The sequence below is a fragment of the Hipposideros armiger genome, unplaced genomic scaffold (genome assembly GCF_001890085.2).
Source record: "Hipposideros armiger isolate ML-2016 unplaced genomic scaffold, ASM189008v1 scaffold_288, whole genome shotgun sequence".
NCBI classification, from domain to species: Eukaryota; Metazoa; Chordata; class Mammalia; order Chiroptera; family Hipposideridae; genus Hipposideros; species Hipposideros armiger.
The window spans coordinates 1,278,164-1,298,449 of record NW_017731638.1 but is presented as its reverse complement, the minus strand read 5'-3'; the positions used below and the strand labels follow the sequence as shown (position 1 = coordinate 1,298,449).

At 39.4% G+C, this 20,286-nt stretch overlaps 1 protein-coding gene across 3 annotated transcripts in view; it reads left to right on the top strand.

Annotated features, from left to right (window-relative positions):
• PKHD1 (PKHD1 ciliary IPT domain containing fibrocystin/polyductin) overlaps positions 1-20,286 on the top strand; it is a 460,535-nt gene that overhangs the window by 54,600 nt on the left and 385,649 nt on the right. For 2 of the 3 annotated variants that reach the window (XM_019658750.1, XM_019658752.1), the window contains exons 30-35: positions 790-925; positions 4,971-5,166; positions 5,819-5,886; positions 7,352-8,959; positions 10,831-10,974; positions 16,351-16,570. In XM_019658750.1, coding sequence (XP_019514295.1) covers positions 790-925; positions 4,971-5,166; positions 5,819-5,886; positions 7,352-8,959; positions 10,831-10,974; positions 16,351-16,570 — 2,372 coding nt within the window. The remainder of the gene's footprint in view (positions 1-789; positions 926-4,970; positions 5,167-5,818; positions 5,887-7,351; positions 8,960-10,830; positions 10,975-16,350; positions 16,571-20,286) is intronic. The other variant, XM_019658751.1, reaches the window with a different exon arrangement.

Here is a 20,286-nt window from a genome sequence, read left to right as displayed (position 1 = left end):
CAGCCTACGCCGTCCCCAGCGACTCACAGCAGCCCAGCTCCAGGTTGAGCTGTTGTTCAGCATCTTAGCTGTAGAGGGCAGTGTCACTGGCCCTAATATGTGGGATCCGAACCGGGGCCCTATGGCATCCCAAGCCAGCTTTTAACCAACGCGCAACTTGGCCAGCCCCTCTACTTTTTTTTAACATGTCTTCCTTATAATAAAAATTCTCTATCTTAAGAAAAAACTCCATCATATCAGTTACTTTTTTTCCTTGAAGCTCTCTGTTTTCCTGCTTTAACTAAACTTGCTGTTTTTAGATTCATTTTACAGATTTCATCCTAGCACTTGCTTTGACTGCTCTTCTATGTAGAGTCAATTTTTTTTGGAGTATATCTTTCTCTTTTTTGGCTATTTTTATTTTTTGATAACATAGCCTTAAGAAAGATCCTAAGAAAGAATATGTATGAGGGAATTTTTTCAAGTATTTACATGTCTAAAAGTATTCTCACATTTAATAGATAGTTTAGTTAGGTATGGATGTTTATTTGAAATTATTGCTTTATACAAAACTAATTGGTCTGTTAATAGAAAATCATTCTTGTTTATTTTTTAATTTGTTGGGTGTTGCACTTGCCTATTCTAAACACTTGTTGCTGTGTGTGTGTGTTTATGTGTGTGAGAGACTTGAAAGTAAGAGATATATTCTTTAAAAACATTTTTCTTGAAATTAACCCTTTAAACTAATTATGGACTTCTCTTAAGTCAGTTTTATGTACAGAGGGTTGATTTTAAGAATTGATTTTTCAGGGGAAAGATGGACCCATTGTGAATGTGACTGTAATCAGAGGGGACCACTCTGCAGTTCTTTCTATGGCGTTTACATATGTCTCGTCTTTAAATCCAGTGATCATGTCTCTGAGCAGAAACAGAAGCAACATAGCAGGTAAAATACATGATTCTGCACAATCTTTTTATTTTAAGACCATTGGGCCTATAAAAAGGGAAAAAAATGCCATATACATTTTATCGAAGATAGTGTTATAGTTTGGATCAAAGTTATTTTTTCTGAAAGCCAGGAGACTTGTATTCTCATCTTAGGCATTATTGAATAAATATCCTCATATACATTTTCCTTCTGTAAAATTGCGACCATTTCTCATCATGAAAATGACATGGGAATTCAAAAGTAACAATTCAACAAACATCTATTGAGCACCTACTATGTGTCAATAGTAGCACAGACATATACCAGACTTTAACTCTTGTCACTAATTTATACAACTATTAACCTCAGTTTACAGGTGAGGAAACGGAGAGACAGAGAGAATAAGTAACTTGCCTCAGTTGCTATCTTCAGTAAGTAACAGAGTTGGGATTTGAACCAAGCAGCCTGGTTCCAGATTTCAAGCAGTTAGCCACTTTATTGTTTACTGTAAAATACTGTTTTTGGCATCATATTCTATTGAAGCAGTTATGTGGTATGATTAGAGAGCAGGATGTTCTAATCAACCAAGAATTCTTGTTCTTTGAAACACGCTGTATATAAAAAGAATGCATTCTTGAGCACCCAACTACATGAAACAATTTAATCTTTCTTTGATAATTCAGATGATATGACAGGAAGGAATTACAACAATTTATTATCATGTCATCATATAGATTTAGAAAAGTGCCAGGTAACACACCTTTCTGGTTAATTGGATGTCAGATAACAGAGGGTTTTATTACTAATGACCATCACGTTTCCCAAAGAAAAAGCCAAGACTCGGTTTTTCTGGTGCTGTTTTCATTTTCCATTGCTCAAGAGTACATAAATAAAGTGAAATGTCCTTTAGCTTCTCAATATTATTCAGCTCAGATAGTGCAGAAGAAGCATTTGCTGCCTCAGGCGACCAAGGTGTGTAAAATTCCTTAGTGGTATAGTTTCTTCCCAGTGAAGTAAAAAAGGGAGGAGGGAAGTCCATGTTGTATTCAGATTTCAGTGATTTGGGCTTTTAATAAAATTTCCTATCTGTAATGAAAAGAATAAATACACTGCATCAGTGCCTCAAAGGCCCCTAGGATTAGCTTGACAACTGACCAAGAGCCCAAGCAGTTCGTGTCATTGATATATACAACATGATGCATTATTTGCAGAATTTACACTTGCATTTAAATCTTTCTACAGGCAGAATAAAGAAGAACGTATTATAAAACCCACAGAGAGTAGCAGCCTATTGGGAAAGTCTCTTTTGGAAGTTGGAGGGCAGCACATCTCCATCCAGGAGATGATTGTGTTGGTGGTGACCATGAACCTAAGATATAATTGAAGAAAGAGAGGAGAAAGGGCAGAGGAAGGGGAGGGAGAGTTTGATGTACAGTTAGTTTGGTTTTTGCAATCAGACCTCACTAGAGCTGAATGAATTCTTGCTCAGCCACTCCTCAGGCAAGATATTTAACTTCCTTTATTTTTAGTTTCTTTAATTGTTAGGTAACAGTAATTCTTTCAAGATTATTGTAAAAGTTGCAGATAAAAGTAGGTAAAAGTACCTAGCCCAGGAACCAACACAGAGCAAGCACTCAATAAATGCTTTGCTGAAGTTAACGCCATCATTCTGCCGGATACTGTGTTATATTAATGAGCCAAAGATGGCCTCTGTATATTGGCCTGATATTATTTACTTTTTCACAGCAGGCTGGGAGGCATTAACTCAAAAGCCTGCCAATGGCAATTGCAAATTCTATGTACCCAATTATTTTAAATATAGTCTCCCAAAGCAGATTTTTAACCTTTTAGAGCCTGCCTGCTTTGCATGCCCTGTAAAACTGCATCCAACATCTGCTAGACATAGATCAGATAAACCTGGGAGCTATAAAGGACTCTAAGCCACTGCCACCCTTCATAGCTCTCTGACCCAAAGACTACCCACCGGGCTGCTGAGTGGCATCTTCTAGATACATAAGACCCCTCTCTGATCTCCCATTCTGCCAGGAGTTTCCTTGCCTTCCTCCTCTTCTCCGTGGTGGTCTTTTATTGTTGCCTCCAAGAGGTCTCATGCTGTGAGATCTTTGCACCTAGGTGCACCCATGAAAACACCACCCATAGAAAGCTTGTTTGTGTGCTTCTGCCATCTTGTGGCCATGTCTTTTTCCTTGCTCTGCCCTGAAAGTCCGCAAACTCACTACACTGAGGCTTCAGACTTCACAGTAGAATTAAGGTTGGGAAGACATGAAGAAGTAAAGAGGATGCAGATCGAGGAAGAAAATAAAGTTAATTGAGGGCTTTTGAATATTGTACTATACCAGAGGCTGTCCTAGGATATCTAACTTAATCCTTACAACAAACCACATGGGGTGGGCTCTGTTACCTCCTTACCGATGAAAAACCCAAGACTTTGAGAGCCCAGAGTGGTTAAATAGCAGAGCACTGATTTAAATGTAGTTTCAGCCTTCTCAACACACCACAATCCCTTCTCTTTCACATTTCTCTTTTAAGCAACCTCTTCTCCTCTTCATCTCATTGTCTATAGTATCCTGCAGATTCCAGCTCTGTAGTATTTTTCAAACATTAGCAGCTAAAGGCATTTTAGAGGTGTTTTAACCCAAGCTGTGTCCCTATGGACACACTGAGACACAGGAAATGTAAGTATGTTTATTTTCACTCCTGCCATTGCATTCTTGATTTTTGGCTCCAGTTGTCTGCAGAGTGGATTTTCCTTCCTTATCTCGTCAATCGATCCTCTAGATTGGAAAAATAGCTTCAATCATATTCTTTCCTTGCTTAGAAAACTTTGGAGGTCTCCACTGCCCACTGAATTAAGTAGAGACCCCGGGGTATTGGCTTTCTTGGTCTTCATCCACGGAACCACCATCAAATAGGCCTATTCCCACAGAGTCCCTAACTGTATGTACATGTATCTGGTCTTCCAGAAAGCCACCCGATCCTCTTTGCTTCTTTCTAAAATTCTGGATGATGAAATGAGAAAGTGCTTTGAAAGACTTTGAGTAAAACTGTGAGGTTGTTAGAATCAAATTGTAAATCCCTGTTTCACTATCCCTTCCTCTTGGGATTTAGCTTTCAAGTTGAATTTCAAGCACCGTCTTGCCCATAAGGTCTTTCTTAATATTTTGAATGATGCTCTTACTTGAACAACCCTCCTGCTTAATTATCATCTCCCTGATGGCATGTCTTGTAACTGAAGCTATTTCAGCACCTATTTTACCACCTGTGAGGTCTCTTTGAGGGCAGAGTCTGTGTTTAACTTATTGGTGTGTCCCTTGTGACATACTACTCATGGTACTCAATAATATTTGAGGTAAAATAAATTGAGTTAGCGTGTTTATAATACACATGGCAGTTTAGTAGAGTTTCTAATTAAACTAAAAAGGTATTGAAATATAAGAGAAGACTGGGCTCAGGCATTGACATTTCCATTAATTAGCAATGAGACCTTGGCTGCTGAACCTTAGTTTCCTCAAAAGCTAAATGTCGGTCTTACTAACTGCCCTGTATATGTCATCAGGATAGTGTGAGGATTGAAGGGGTAATGTATGTGAAAGTGCTCTGCAAACTGTGAAGTACTATACTCATATACAGCATTACGATTAGGTTCAGTGCATACTGCAGCTATAGCTTTAAACTCCTATTAGTAGACACGTGGATGTTAAAAAATAAGGGCATGGGGTGCTATTTGTTGGTCATGAAGACCATCAGCCCTCTAAACTACTTCTTAGCTTGCCTTTGCATGAAGATAAATTAGTGTGCCTCTTGAGTACAATTGTCCTGGCAAATTTGCTTTTTATGCTCTTGAGATTATAGGCTGTAGCTCTATTCAAAGACTTGTTAGAAGTTTCATGAAAAAAAGTTAGGTTTGCATTGAAACTCTTAACTAGGGTCTTAGGCACCGGGCTGACCATGTACTTAAGTGTAAAAGATCGTTGTAGAATTGAATGGGTGGTTGAGGCCACAAACCCACCTCAGAGAGGCTAATGAATTCTTTTCAACACAGGAGGTGAGGCTCTTTTCATTGGAATGGCACTGCTGGTGGACTACACAAATTTGGATGTGGAAGTCCACATCCAGGATACCGCGGCCTGGGTTCATGCAAAGACTGCTCAGGGTGTGGAGGTGGAGCTGCCCCCGCTGCCTGCTGGCCTCCATAGAATCTCAGTCTCCATCAATGGGGTCGACATTCAGTCAGAAGGGTAAGGTGGACACTTGTCATTAGTTTTACGTCTGTTTGATGGTTTAGTAGTTCAGTTGAGGAATTCTAGTTTTGAGTTAGGTCTTTCTTCTTCTGAAGTTAGGCAATAAACATGGGAATCATAAAATTTGAACAAGTCTTAGAGACCATACAGACCAAAACGGAGACCTTTCCGGAATTAAGATGTCATGGCTCTTGTTTGGGGTAGGGGTGAAGTGGGCATCGATATGTGAAGGGGGAGGAATGTGCTTTAATAAGGGTCTGTAATGAAATGAAATAAGACCTTGAATAAGATTGTCAGGCTTTGAATAAATGGCTTACAGTTATTACAGAAGCCATATTCATATCCTCTTAGCCTGAAGTCCCCCTGCCCAGTATTTCTCTAGAAATTCCATCTCCTCATTCCAGAAAGTTAGCTAAACTGTATAGGACTGATGCCACCACATGATACTGGCCCAGGAAAATGTCCCACACAAATCTTTTCCCCACCATTTCTTTTCTTCTCTGTTAGGCAGTGTATTTATACTTGCTCTCCATTACCGCTTTCTTCTTCTTCCCCAAATACATATACTTCACCTCTTCTGTCTTACTCCATCCTTTCTCTTTTTCTAGCTCTCTGAGTTATTTCATAGCAATCTCCCCATTTTCTGTAGGGTTGATCCTCACATCCTGTACATCACAGACGTTTTCAGCATTGAGCCTTGCTGTGGATCCCTTCTGGGTGAGTGGCTCTGATGTGACTGGTATCATTTATCCAGTAAGTCTACTTGCTGGATGTTCAGATTTTGTTTCTGGATTAATTAACCAGTGAGGTTAGAAATGGGTAGCAGGGAGAGGAGTTTTCCTTCTGCTCCAGGAACTGGGTGGTGTACTTTGAAGGGCAGGAAATCTTGGGGATTCCTTAGCTCAGTAAGCTCAGGAAATTATAGAATTTTTATGAAAAGGGGATATTTTCCATTTGTAATAGAAAGAGGCTGAAACATCTAATGGCTAACATGCCTTGAGTGGATAGTAGAAAAACAAGGAAAGAGCTTCCTGCATTATTATTTTAGATACTACCTGTGCAAGGAGAAGAAGAATGAGGTTTGGTGTCTTCACTTTCTTCTAGGGATGGACCCAGAAGTAGTCAAAAACACAAATGCCAATATGGGCAATGTAAAGACAAGGCAAATAGAGGCGTCTAGAAAACTATTCATTTTCAGAAAACATTGAAAGCTGAATACTTGCATGTGAATAATCGCTGTGATAGTGTATGCAATAGCACATTATCCTTTTTGAGTATAGTAAAATCCCTTTTTTAAAAATACTTGGCTATACCACAGATCTTTAATGATATGGGGTATGTTGCTCCAACTCGGGTCCTAAAGGCGGGTTTGATTGTCCCTCAGTTAGAGTGTGAGACAAAGTCTATGCATATAGCAGTAAATCACACACAACACACACACAAGCATGTTTCAGTATTTCAATGGCTCTTGATAGGTCATATATATATATATATATATATATATATATATATATGCATATATATATACACACACACATACACAACTACATAATATGTGGAATATTGGAGTATTATGCAGAATAACATAGAAGATAACTAGAAGGCTTCAACAAATTTGATTTTTCATTGGTGTGGAAGTTGAATATATAGAATAGTATACATATACTCCACATACTAATACATAGAATAACATGAAATAATATGTCAGATAATATGGTAGGTAATAAGAAGATTGAGAAATGTGATTTTTTATTAATGTATAAATTTTATATATATATAAAATATACATATGCTCTACATAATATAATAATAATGTAGACTAATATGTCAGATAATACAGCAGATGACAAGAATACTTCAAGAAATTTGATTTTTCATTAGTGTATAAGTGGATAGAAGTAGTGGCTTCTAGGATCTGTCAATGTACTTGAAAATTTTGTCGTAAATATTATAAACATCCTTCCTATATAACAATTTAGTTTTACTATTATGTGAATTTCAGTCCATCTGACTCCTGCCAAAATGATCACAAATTTAATATTGATGGAGTGAGGTGAAATAATTGGTTTCACTAACACTTAACCCCACCCTCGACTTAATTGCTCTGGGGCTTACACAGGTGTGTGAGTTCCTAGTTTTAAACAGCAGCTTTTAAATTTTGTTTTTGATATTCATGTTTTAGGTGGAACAATCATCAGCATCTCAGGAATGGGGTTCAGTACGGAGCCAGGTTTAGTTTGGGTGCTTGTGGGCAATCAGTCCTGTGACATTGTGAACTCAACGGAGACGAATATCTGGTGTGAGACCCCGCCTGCCTCCCTGCAGCCTGAGGATGACGTTCTCACTGTCCCAGCTCCCGTGGAGGTCTGGGCTGGCAACGTGTCCTTCACCCAAGGACCTGCACCCAGGTTGGTGGGGAAGAACTTTACCTTCACATATGAGGTGGCCACAACACCATTGGTCACTGCTGTGCAAGGAGAAATCACGAATAGCAGCCTGAGACTGTCTATGGAAGGATGTAACCTGTCCAACTCGGTGATTCTTCTGGGGGACTTGACCTGCCATCTTGAGACACAGTTTTTCAGATGCAACATGAGCCTGTTTGGGTGCTCCTTTCCTCTTCACAGTTTGGAGGCAGGCATCTATCCTCTTCAAGTACGTCAGAAGCAGATGGGGTTTGCCAACATGTCTGCGGTGCCCCAGAAATTTGTGGTGACACCTCGGATAACGGCCATCTTCCCAACTCATGGGTCTGCTTGTGGCGGGACGGTACTCATGGTGAGGGGGTTAGCTCTAAATTCTAGGAGGAGGTCAGTTCAGGTTGATCTTTCGGGTCCTTTTACTTGTGTGATTTTGAGCTTGGGGGACCAGACTGTCCTCTGCCAGATTAACCTGGTGCGCGACTCCTTGCCTGGCTCTTCCTTTACTCTAAAGGTCACAGTCCTGGTCAATGGGCTACGCAGTGAGTGTCAGGGGAATTGCACTCTTTACTTGAGGGAAGAGCAAACTCCTGTAGTGGACGCCTTGACCACTAACACCAGTGGGTCTTTGACTACCGTGCTGATTAGAGGTCAGAGGTTAGGCACCACAGCTGATGAACCAATGGTGTATTTGGATGACCATCTTCCTTGCATTGTAACTTTCTTTAATGCAAGCCATGTGGCATGCTGGATAAATGACTTGACCCCAGGACACCACTACCTATCAGTATTTCATACAAGAGATGGATATGCTTGTTCTGGTAATGTTTCCAGGCACTTCTACATCTTGCCTCAGGTGTTTCATTATTTCCCCAAGAATTTCAGCAGACATGGTGGAAGCCTCTTGAGCATAGAGGGCACAGCCCTGAGAGGACAGAACAGCACGTCAGTCTACATTGGCCAGCAGGCCTGCCTGACAGTGAACATCAGCGCTGAGCTCATCCAATGCATCGTTCCTGCAGGGAACAGCTCTGTGGTCCTGGACATAGAGATAGATGGACTTTCATACCAGATGGGAGTCATTGGCTACAGCAGCACATTCACCCCAGAACTGCTCTCTATGTCTCACACTGATGACATTTTAACCTTTGTGGTGGCCCACATCTCAGGAGCTGTGAACGTGGACATTTTTATTGGGATGTCACCCTGTGTGGGCATCACTGGCAACTGCACAGTTCTCCAGTGTGCGGCCCCATTCCTCCCTGCCGGGGAGTACCAAGTCAGAGGTTACGACTGCATCAGAGGGTGGGCCTCATCCACCCTGGTGTTCACATCACAAGTTACTGTTACAGCAGTGACAGAGAACTTTGGTAAGTCAAGCATATAAGACAGAGCGCGTTCTTTATATGAGTGGACTAATAGCTACTCTCACTACTACTCTAAGAGGCAGGCACTCAACATCAATCTGAAGGAGAGAGAAGCCTGATTGGCCTCTTACAGTCTCAGTTTCCGCCTGAAACTTGTTTTTCTCATGTGCCATGTATGAGGCTTTGCTTTTTAATAAGGGAATTGTGCATATTCTCTAAGTGTGTATTGTATTTTAATTTGATACATTAAAGCAATTTAATTGGTGTTTTAAATTAAATAATACCATTTATAATAGCTCATGATTTGATCATTTAAGTAGAACATAAGTGCATCCACCTATTTTTGGACCTATGTGTTAATATAAATTATTTTAAACTTATTACATTTGATTAATTTTTATCATTTTGTAATATTTTACAGATGAATTCATACTCCACCAATAACTGAATGGAATAGATTATAGTGGTTGAACTTTTTTTCTCCTTTTATATATACTGAAGTTTGCCTTGCCTTTTCTTCCAACGATGGTTTCGGTTTCTGTTCATTTAAAGCCTTAATGCACTTGAGATAGCTCAAATTTGATTGTGATGCAGAAAGTATACAAGAAATTATGGGAGCCGAACCTTTAACTGATGAAGAGCTAGTCAAGTCTTCTCTTAGAACAAATTTGTCTGGCTTCAGCTGGGTGGAATACTATGAGGGTTGGAATTTTGGGTCCTCGTTTGTCAGTGACTTAATTGATTAACTTTCTAAGCCTCAGTTTGCTTATTTGATAAAGGGTTTTGGGCCGGATGGTCCCTAGTTCCCCTTTTGCTCTCTAAGATTCCATGACTTTTATAGCGAGAAAGCAAGGGTATGAAATGCACCCTTAAGCAAAGTGTTACTCTGGAGTTTGTCAGGTGGCTGTGTAAGTACCACCTAGACTTGATAATGAAGGCAGTAGAAATGGGAACTCTATCTTAGTGTGGACTAGACATTTACCACATGCCACATGTCTGAGAGTCCTGGTGACATTTACCTACATTGGTTCTCAGACTGAAGAAAACATGTTATCTGTTAAGAATTGTCATGCTTTTTACCCGTCAGAGACAGGCACTCGCATACAGTGCTGATAGGAGTGTGAAATGGTGCAACATTGTTTTGGAGAGAAATATGGCAATATTCATCAAAACTAAGTTTGCTTTTCCCTTGACCTAGAAATTCCACTTCTGAGCATTTGCAACAGTTTTCCCCAAATAAGTGTACTGTTCATTACAGCACCATTAATTATAGCAAGAGAGGATAAATAATAGAAGCATCAATCAATAGGAAAATAGCTAAATAAATTATGGCATAATCATCTAATGAAATTCTAAGTAGCTATTAAAATGATGAGTTAGGCCTACATATATAGACTTGGAAAAATGTCTATGTTATATCTTTAAAAAGACAAGTTGTAGAAGAATATGTGTAGAAAGATCTTTTTGTATAAAAAATATTTATGCTTAGAAAATTCTGGAAAGATTCATAAAATACTGTCTACATGGCTATTTCTGGGGAGTTAGATGGGTGATTAGGGGAACTTCTTTCATTTTATATTTTTTTGTATAAAAAACTTAAGAACTATAAAATAAGCATTCCTTTTCTTATAAAATTATTTTATTTTTTATAGATTGTTGAATATGATTGGGATCTGACAAACAAGGACCCTGTCTCTGTAGGCTAGAGCTTAGTGGGAATAAACAGGATATCAGGGACCAAAAGCCAGGTGTGTGGCTTTGGGAAGGCATAAAAAGAATGATGGGCAGCAAGGATGCATGGATTTGAATTTCGATTTAAGTAAAGAAAGGGAGGTTTGCCTCTATGATCGTGAACTTGTCATTTTCTTTTAAAGGCTGCCTGGGTGGAGGACTTGTGCATGTGTTTGGAGCGGGATTTTCTCCAGGGAACATCTCAGCTGCCGTGTGTGGCGCTCCCTGCCAAGTCTTGGCTAACGCTACAGTGTCTGCCTTCAGCTGCTCGGTTCTTCCCCTGGATGGTTAGTAAACAGGCCATATTTTTCCTTTAAAGAGGAAACATGAAAATGATATTCTTTGGTTAACTCCGTTTTTGTAATTAATGCTGTACTGATTTCTAATTTTTCTGTGTGTTCCTGGGAAAAGAATTTCTCTACTCCCCATCTAGAATGGTAGTTAGAATCTGGGACTGCCTGTTAAAATGGTTCATCACTTTTGTTATATTAATGGCAACAAAAAAATTTGTCACCTCTGTTCTTGATTGCATTCCCATGATGATGGAGAAAGTAATTCTGAGTTCTGAATTTTGGTTTCAATGCCAGCTTTAGATACCGTGGAGAAAACAATCTGAGGGTCTTGTTCTGGGTTGGGGCTGCTGAAAAATCTGCTTACTGGAGGTACTAGCGAAGGGATTAGGTCATCAAGCTAGCTTTTTCTTGTATATTTGCCTAATATGTGTAGTTCTTAAATTATTATAGGCAAAAGGGCCAATAGTAACATTGTCCTCTTATTCTGTAACGTTTAGGTAATTATTTGAGCCCTTACTCAGTAAAACACTATGATCTCTCACTGCTTTAAGCTTCTTCGAAAAGAAGGTGCAAAGCTTTGATAGTTCCATGATGGGGCTTTACAACACAGGATAGCTACCCATGGAGCTTCAGAAAACAAGAAAAGTCAAAGGGAAGAAATTGCCATTATTACTACAGGAACAGCATAGCCAGGTGACTGTCTTGTTTGCGAAATCATAGATCTTGTACCCGTGTGCTTAAAAACCATTTTTACACATGCTTTCTGTATAATGTTTTAAGTTATATGCCTAATATGTGTTTGCAACTTGAATGTGGGTGAAGGATTTACAAAGTATCTTCGTCTGAGCTTGGACAAAAATTCCATGATGGAAAATGCTATTGTGCTGGTAGTTTACATTGGATTGTCTTAGACAAGAAGGAAGCGGAGGAGAAGGAGAGGGAGAAAGAGGAGAAACAATTCTTGTTTAAAATACTAGCAATTGAATTTTCTACTGTCATCATATATAAGCAGAACATTGTGGAAGAGAGATTATTCCACTTAAAATTCCACAATGGGAAACTTAACAAATTTAATTAAAAAGTTTCACAACAGGAAACTTAAGATGCAATAAAAGATTTAAGATGTCTGTTTCATTCTTCACTTTACCTCCTGTGCATAAAAGAGTGCTGCCAGTGTATGCATAAAAGAGTGCTGCCTGCGTATGCATAAAGTCAACATTTGTTGGAAGAATAACGAAGGAGTTAGAAAACTGTGGCAACAGAAAACCAAGATTCCACAAGTATAGGTTCTAATATTTAACTAATACTGCTACAGTTTTTTTTTTGTTTTTTTTTTAAGGCTTCCACATACATACTGCTTAAGTTAACTTTTTAAGTCTCTTGGTATTATATCAAGACAATTTCAACTAGAAGTACAAGGTAAAAATCACTGAGGTTTCAGGGTCAGTTAATTGTGACATTGGAAGTTTGATAATCCCTAGGATAGGAATAATAAAAATTATTATGCTTTAAAAGATTTGATTAAGTTTTAGAACAGGACTTCTCAACATTGTGATTTTTAAGAGGAAAGTAAATTGGGAGCTGTAACTCTTATCATGGCCACTAGGTGTCACCAAACACTCACTGATTATGCAAGAGCTGCTCATTCATTCTAGGGAAATGGGTAAATAGACTTATTTTCCTCTCATTAAAAAAAAAAAGTCTTTCAATTATAGTGTCTAAAGATGAAGAAAAAACTGTTCAACACCAGCTCTGTTGGTTTCTTACTTATGATCTAGATGGTATTCAGGGATTCTATCAAACCCCTGAAATTAAAGAAAACATTTTGAGTATATGATTGTGTATTTTTTTCTTCTTCTATGACATAGGTCTCTAAAGTGCATCAAATGAGCAAAGGGAGCGAGTCTCACAAATTATTGGAAACCACTAATAATTTCCCTACTTTCAGAGAGGACTGCGTATAACCAATTTAATTAAGAATCTGTTATATTTTTAAAAGATTTTTTAGAGGATGATTTCAAAGCAGCAACACTTATAGGTGTTGCACAGTTGCCATTTTCAGAGAAATCCATCCTTTTGTCTAACGAATGCTCCCCCACCCTACTTTTTTCAGCCTGAATCAGCTGGCTGTCCTTTGGAAAACTAAAGAATCTCAGTCCTTCTAAACCAGTGGTTCTCAATGATAACACTATTGAGGATTACATTGTTTTGAGAATGTAATATTATTGTTATTGTTTTTGCTGGAGCAGCAGCAGCAGCAGCAACAGCATCACCTGGCAGTTTGTTAGAAATGTGAAGTCTTGGGACCTACTGAATCTGAAACTTTCCAACCAGTAAACATTTGGGTATTTCTCATCTGAGCCCTCTCTGAATTCTGACATTCTTTTTTAATTTGAAGCCCCAAACTAGGTAACGCCTCTGTGGAAGCAAGTTCTGGCCATATTGGGTAGCATCATAAAATGCCTGCATGTAATCTGGTCGCATATTTGTTTTTAAAATTCCACAGCTGTCTTGCTGGTTTATAATCTCTCTGTTACCTACTATTCTTCCAAGGTGGTTTTTTTTTTTTTTTCCCCTTTCTTTCTAACATGACTGTGCACAGCTGGACTGTCCTCATATTTAGATGATTTCTTTTTTTCTTCTGTGGTTTACTGCCTTAGTATTTTCATTTGGTCTTTTGTTTATTTATCTTAACTTCTCTAATTTGCTAAGGTCACTTTGAATTCTGACCCTTGCTTTGAGTTTTATTTCTTAGTTTGACTTTGTACAATGAAGAAAGCAATGTTTCACATTCCGGGATGTAGATGATAGCCTAGAACTCAAACTTCCCTAATTATTGTTTTGCTTGTTCTGATACCACAATACAAATGTGTTTTCTTTTCATCAGTGGGGCGGGGGCGTTAAATGTGCAGCTCTAAGAAAGCGCTGCTGCTGCCTTTGGTGCCATCTATCCTTACCTTTCTCCCAAACTGCGCTTCTAACAGCAAAAAAGAATTTTACTTTTTCACGTGATGTATCCCTGAAAGACCCTGTTAGGTTAAACCAATACTTTGTATTTATAAAATCAGCAAGATCTTTGATCTTTGAATCTCTTGCATTTATACCTTGAATTATGCCACATGACTTTTTCATGGAAACTAACAGTCCCAGGAGGCATGGAAAGCTAAAGTGATTAAGGTCACACAGCTATTTAGTGGCAGAACCTTGAGTAAAATCCATGGATTCTGATCTCAGCCCTGGGTACTTTTCATAATCCACCTTGTCAATTTGCATCTACCTAATCACCCATAATGAGTTCATTATTTTATAGGTGTTGAGCCTGTTTTGATTTGCCCTAGGGCTTACTAACTGGAAAGTTCTTATATTTGGTCTGTCCATTTGAGAGTCTTTGTCAGCCATTTTAATTGCTATAATTCATTTGGCACACCTTCACAGAGAACCTACTATGTGGCAGGTGCTTTGGAATATGTAACAGCAACAATTTGTGTGTGATTGAGTAACTGCAAACCCTCTCGTATGTACTTATCTCACTTATTTCTTGCTGCATGCAGCAACGTGATGTAGGCAGGGCTTAGGTTCAAGCCCACAATTTTTATTTCTTATTTCTTTTTTTATTCTCATTAAGATTTTCAGACATGATCGCAGCAAAACCATCTCACGTACAGACTTGTTTATCTTCCTCTTAAAGGTTATTGCCAGTCGGCCTTGTTGATGATTTTAACATTGTATCTCATGACCCAGAAGAAATGGTGTGAGGGTCAAAGGGCTTCAAATAATTGCCTTTCTTCTTTACAAAGTGTTAATAGTCATAATTATACAGAAATCAAACACTTCTTTTAATGAAGAGATCCCATAAAGAGAATGAAAAGTCTAGCCACAAACCTGGAGAAGGTATCAGTAACCATGTAACCTCTACAGGATTAGCACCCAGAATATATAAAAAATACAAATCAATAAGAATAAGGCAAACATTCCAAAAAAAAAAAAAGGGGGCAAATGACAGACATAGGAATTTCATAGGAGAGGAAACATGAGTTATTACTAAACACATCAAAAATTTGATCTAAGGTTTGGCCGAGTGGAGCGATGGTTAAGAACTGGCTTGGAATGCCAGAGGGCCCCGGTTCGGATCCCACATATGAGGGCCAGTGACACTGCCCTCTACAGCTAAGATGCTGAACAACAGCTCAACCTGGAGCTGGGCTGCCGTGAGTCGCCGGCGACGGCGTAGGCTGCAGCCCCTGTGGCACTGGATTGCCATGGGCTACCGTGTGTAGCCAGCAGCCAGCAGCCAGCGTGAGCGGCCAGCAGCCGCAGTGAGCGGCCGTCCAGAAGCCGGCGACTGATGTGCCTCGCCCGGGAAGAGCGCAATGATGGTGCCAACTTGGGCCAGTGAAGCAACGTCCTCCACAACTAGACTGAAGAACAAAACGACAGCAACTTGTCTGTTCCCCTTCCCCCAATTCCCCAGCACTGTTCGCATCCCCCCAATTCCCCAATAAAAATCTTTAAAAAAAAAAAAAAGTTTGATCTAAGAAGTATTGTTGAAGACACAATTTAAGGCCACAATGAGATGGAATTGTATATGCACTGGACTGGCCAAAATGAACAGTCTGATAATCCTAAATGCTGGAAATTACGTGGAGTAATGGGAACTGATAAAAACAGCTGGTAGGAAGGTAACATGGCACAACTACTTTGAAAACAATATGGCTCTGTCTTGTAAAGATGAGCTTGTTACCTACCCTATAAACAAGCAATTTAAAGGCATAGACCCTACAGAAAATTTTGTACATGTTTATAGTAGCAAAATCTGGGAAATGTCCAAAAGTCCATTGGTAATAAAAAATATAAATATATTGTATGTTCATATAATGCAGCATTGAACAACAGCTACATGTGGTAATATGGATAATTCTTGGAAATATATTGAAAAAACCAGGTCAAGACTAGTATGTCATGTATTGTATTTTATAAAATTTTAAAACAAAGGAAGCCCTACAATCTCTCGTTTAGGAATACAAAGCCATGTGAGAGAACTATTTTAAAAATGCAAGTGATTGTTTCTGAGGACAAGGAGGGAGGGGGTACCCTTGGTGAGGAGCACACAGATTCGAGAGTATTGCAACTTTAGACCTTCTGTTGGCTGCTAGAGTCACATGAATTTTTCTTATTATAATGATTCATATTTTACAAAACATGTTACTTATAGTCTTCTGTATGTATTATGTATACATAAAACATTTTTTTAAAAGTAAATTGATTATTTTCCTGTTAGTCAAAGGGCAACCCAAGAACTTTATGTAATAATGTGAGGCCTTCGTTTCTTTCCGTGGTTATTACCTAACCTTGTGGTGACATTTCCTGCAGTGTCCTTGGCTTCCCTGTGTGACCTGAAGCCCGAGGAGGAGCGCTGTGACACCTCCAGCCGCACCTATGTGCAGTGTGATCTGACTGTCACTGTGGGGACACAGAGACTGCCTGAATCATGGCCTTACCTCTACATTTGTGAAGAAAGCGTCCAATGCCACTTTCCACGAGATCACGGGTCAGAGTCGGTCTTTCCATCATTCTCAGGCCTCTTCATCAGGTAAGCCTGTACTTGCCTGCCCTGATCTTCCCCACGAATGCATGGCCAGTGAACTGGTGGAGGCAGCAGGAACTGTGGGCTGGGTGGACATGGGACCATTCCACTGTGGATTCCAGCCAGCCTGCATATCAAAGCATCTCCTGTCTTTTCAAGTGTTCAAGAGAACATCTGAAAAATCTGCCCAGTAAACAGCCTGCTTTGTTCTTGCTTAGATTTTAATATTTATCTTCTGATCCAAAGCAACATCTGGTGAATGCCAATGGGGAAAAAGATTAGACATTATGAAAAACAGAAGGCTCTTTTCCCCCTTTCCTTTTTCTTTTCTTTCCAAACAGATTCGCAAGTATGAAAAAAAGTCATAGAGAAATCCAGCAGATTGTACAATGTTTATTCAAAGGAAAGGGGGATGCACAGGCGGGATTACTATAGGTCCAGGATTTAGAAGCCGTAGTTTATAAGGAGTCTTTGAACTTTAAAAGCAAACAAATACCATGACTTTCCAGGTAAAACCCCCTTTTCTAAACAAATTAAAAAAAGAAAAGAAAAGTGTGACCATGCTGGTAACTCTGGATGGCCTTAATTTCCACAAGCATTTATTTTCCTATGCAGTGTCATTTTTTTTCCCCCTCATGGCTTAACATGGCCCGACATCCTTCTTTACTTCTTATCTAGGTAGAGTGGTTATATCTGATTATTTAACGAAGGGCTATTTTCCCATTTTAAAAAAAATAAAGCTAAACAAGACCAATGTCCCAGAATGGAGGGGCTAACCAGTCCTTTTCATGGCAGTCTGATTTTTCAATGTCCTGAGACTGTCTGTGTGTTAGTCTTTTGCCACTCGAGGTGTGTGTTTAGTCAGAGGAGCCTCGTTGGCTGGTTGCTTTCTAGAATGACATGGTAAGTCCTGTTTAGGTCACAGAGGAAATAGTGTCCTGGAGGTTATACTCAGGTGAGACTGGATTTCAGAACTCATTGCTGCTGGGCACCAAGAAGCACATGTCAGCTGTTCCTGGCTCCACAGACTTCGTGGGTTTTATGTAGATTCCCAAAAACTCACCCTTTGGAGTTCTTCTGAGTCCTTTCTAGACACTCTGGGAGGTGGCAGGGGCAACTGAGCCTCAGAGCCCATTAAAAGTTATGCCCTTATCTTCCTGATGACAAATAAACACATTAAAAACAAAACAAAACAACAAAAAAGTTATGCCTTTACTTATGAATATCATTTTGAAAGTGCTACTCAATGTTTTGGATATTGAAGCAGGCAAAGGTGGGTGTGTTTTCTTAAATAAGAATGAAAGTGGGCCGGCCAAGTGGTGCGTTGGTTAAGAGCTGGCTTGGGACGCCAGCTCTGAGCAGCAGGGCCCTGGTTCGGATCCCACATATGAGGGCCAGTGACACTGCCCTCTACAGCTAAGATGGTGAACAACATCTTGACCTGGAGCCGGGCTGCCGTGAGTTGCTGATCATGGCGTAGGCTGCAGCCCCTGCGGCAGTGGGCTGCCATAAGCTACCGTGTGTGGCTGGCAGCCAGCGTGAGTGGCCAGGAGCCGGTGTGAGCTGCTGTGAGTGGCCGTCCAGAGGCCGGCGACCGATCTGCCTCACCCGGGAAGAGCACAATGATAATACCAACATGGGCCAGTGAAGCAACAGCCTCCACAACTAGACTGAAGAACAAAAGGACAGCAACTTGTCTGTTTCCATCCCCCAATTCCCCAATAAAATCTTAAAAAAGAAAAAGAATGTAAGCAAGTGCCCTGCGAATTAAAGAAACGAAGCTTAGACTCAGTGTTGAGTGTGAGTGGAATGAGCACTGCTCTTTACTGCCCATGAGAAGGGAAATTAGTACAATCTATAGAGGACACTTTGACAATGTGTACTAATCACCTTACGAGTCTTCGTGCTGGGGAGACCCAGCAATTTCACTTCTAGGGGTTTATTTTTAAAAAGCAGCTAGAAATATGGAACACTTATGAAAAACCATGTTCTTTGAAGTTTTAGGTATAATAAAAAAATGATATGAAATAAGTGTTGAATAATAAAGAAGGCATGCAAATGATAATTTACCAAGAAACTTTTAAAAATCATGTTGTAGAATATTTAAACCAAAGAAGGACATGCTTACAATATATTGGGAAGTAAAAGGTGTGGGTCACAAAATATTGTATTAATGTAATCCTTATGGTGTATATAATATATGTATTTGTGTACACATATACTAGGTGATTAGAAAAAAGTCTGGGAGGATGTATTCTAAAACATTGATAGTGCCTATTCCTAGGTGGCTGTAGTACTGATCATATTTATTTTTGTTGTTGAGTTTTTAGGTATCTTTTTCAGTGAACATGTACTAATTTAATAACCAGAAAACATACTGTAAATTATACAAGGGGCATTAAGAAAATCATGTGCCAAATGGCTAACTTTGGTCCCTCTTAAAATTATGTGTGTGAACCCAGAGAACCTTCCAGGAACTTTGCAAGGAACCCACTTCCATTACATGCTTTATCCGTTTGCCAGCTACTACCACCATGGATGTGATGTTATTTGGCAAAGGTAGACATGTGCATTTGTGGCAAAAATATGTCCAGTCCATCCATTTATCCATTCCTCCATCCTACCATCCAGCCAGTATTTATGAAGCCACTACTATGTTCTGGGTACTGTGTCAGGAGCTGTTGACTCCATGATGAATAAGACAGCAAAGTCCCTGCCCTTAAGGGTAAAAGAGAAAGCCAGACAATTAACAAGATGATCACATGTTGTGATAAGGGCAATAAAGTGATAGAAAATAATGGGGGGCTACTTTACACAAGTTGCTCAGAGGGCTTCTCTTAAGAAGTATCTTTTATGCTGAGCTAAGGAGAAGAAGGTGTGACTATGGAGAGTCAGGCAGTGGGATTAGCAAATGCAAAGGACCTATCAAATTTTATGAACTGTCAGAGGCCAGAAGGGCAGTAGAGTGAGAAGGAAGAAAGATGGCTCTAGGTGAGCTTGGGGAGGTATGTAAGGCCTTGAAGGCCATATTAAGGTGTTCTGATTCTCTTCTAAGAACAGATTAAGTATCTTTAGAAAGTCACACAGTCAAGCCTTCGCAGTGCCAGAACTGGAACTCAAGGCTTCTGACTCACAGTATACTTAGCACGACGCCATGATGTCAGCATCAGTAATGAGAACCTTGGCTGAGCTGTGTGTGTTCAATGAGATTTCAGAGCTGTAGGAAGCAATTTCAGGCTAAGTGAGGGAGATAGAATGACTGCAAGAGTTTTTATTGCCTATCCTAGAAGAGTACATTCAGAAAGACTACCTGCTTACTTTTGGATCTGATCAGACCAACTGAAAAAGGAATAGATTAGGGGTCAGGAAACTTAGGTTCTAGAACTCTCTTTGCTATCATTTAGATAAAAAATTTTTTAATACATTCCCCCACAATAAATATTTGTGTGTGCGTGTGCATGCACATCCATATCACCTATATCTATGCATCTCTATATACACATATGTTTATATTTATATTTAAATCTGGCCAACTGCACTACTTCATTAGTACAATTATGGCATATATACATGGAATACGATACATGGAATAGTAGCTATTAAGAAACTTTGACATTTTGTAAATGTTAGACCGTTTTTGATATCCTGGTGTTCTGCTAATTTTGATGATAGCTTTTTAATGAAAAAAAAAATCTCTGGTGAGATAATCAGGGACAAATACA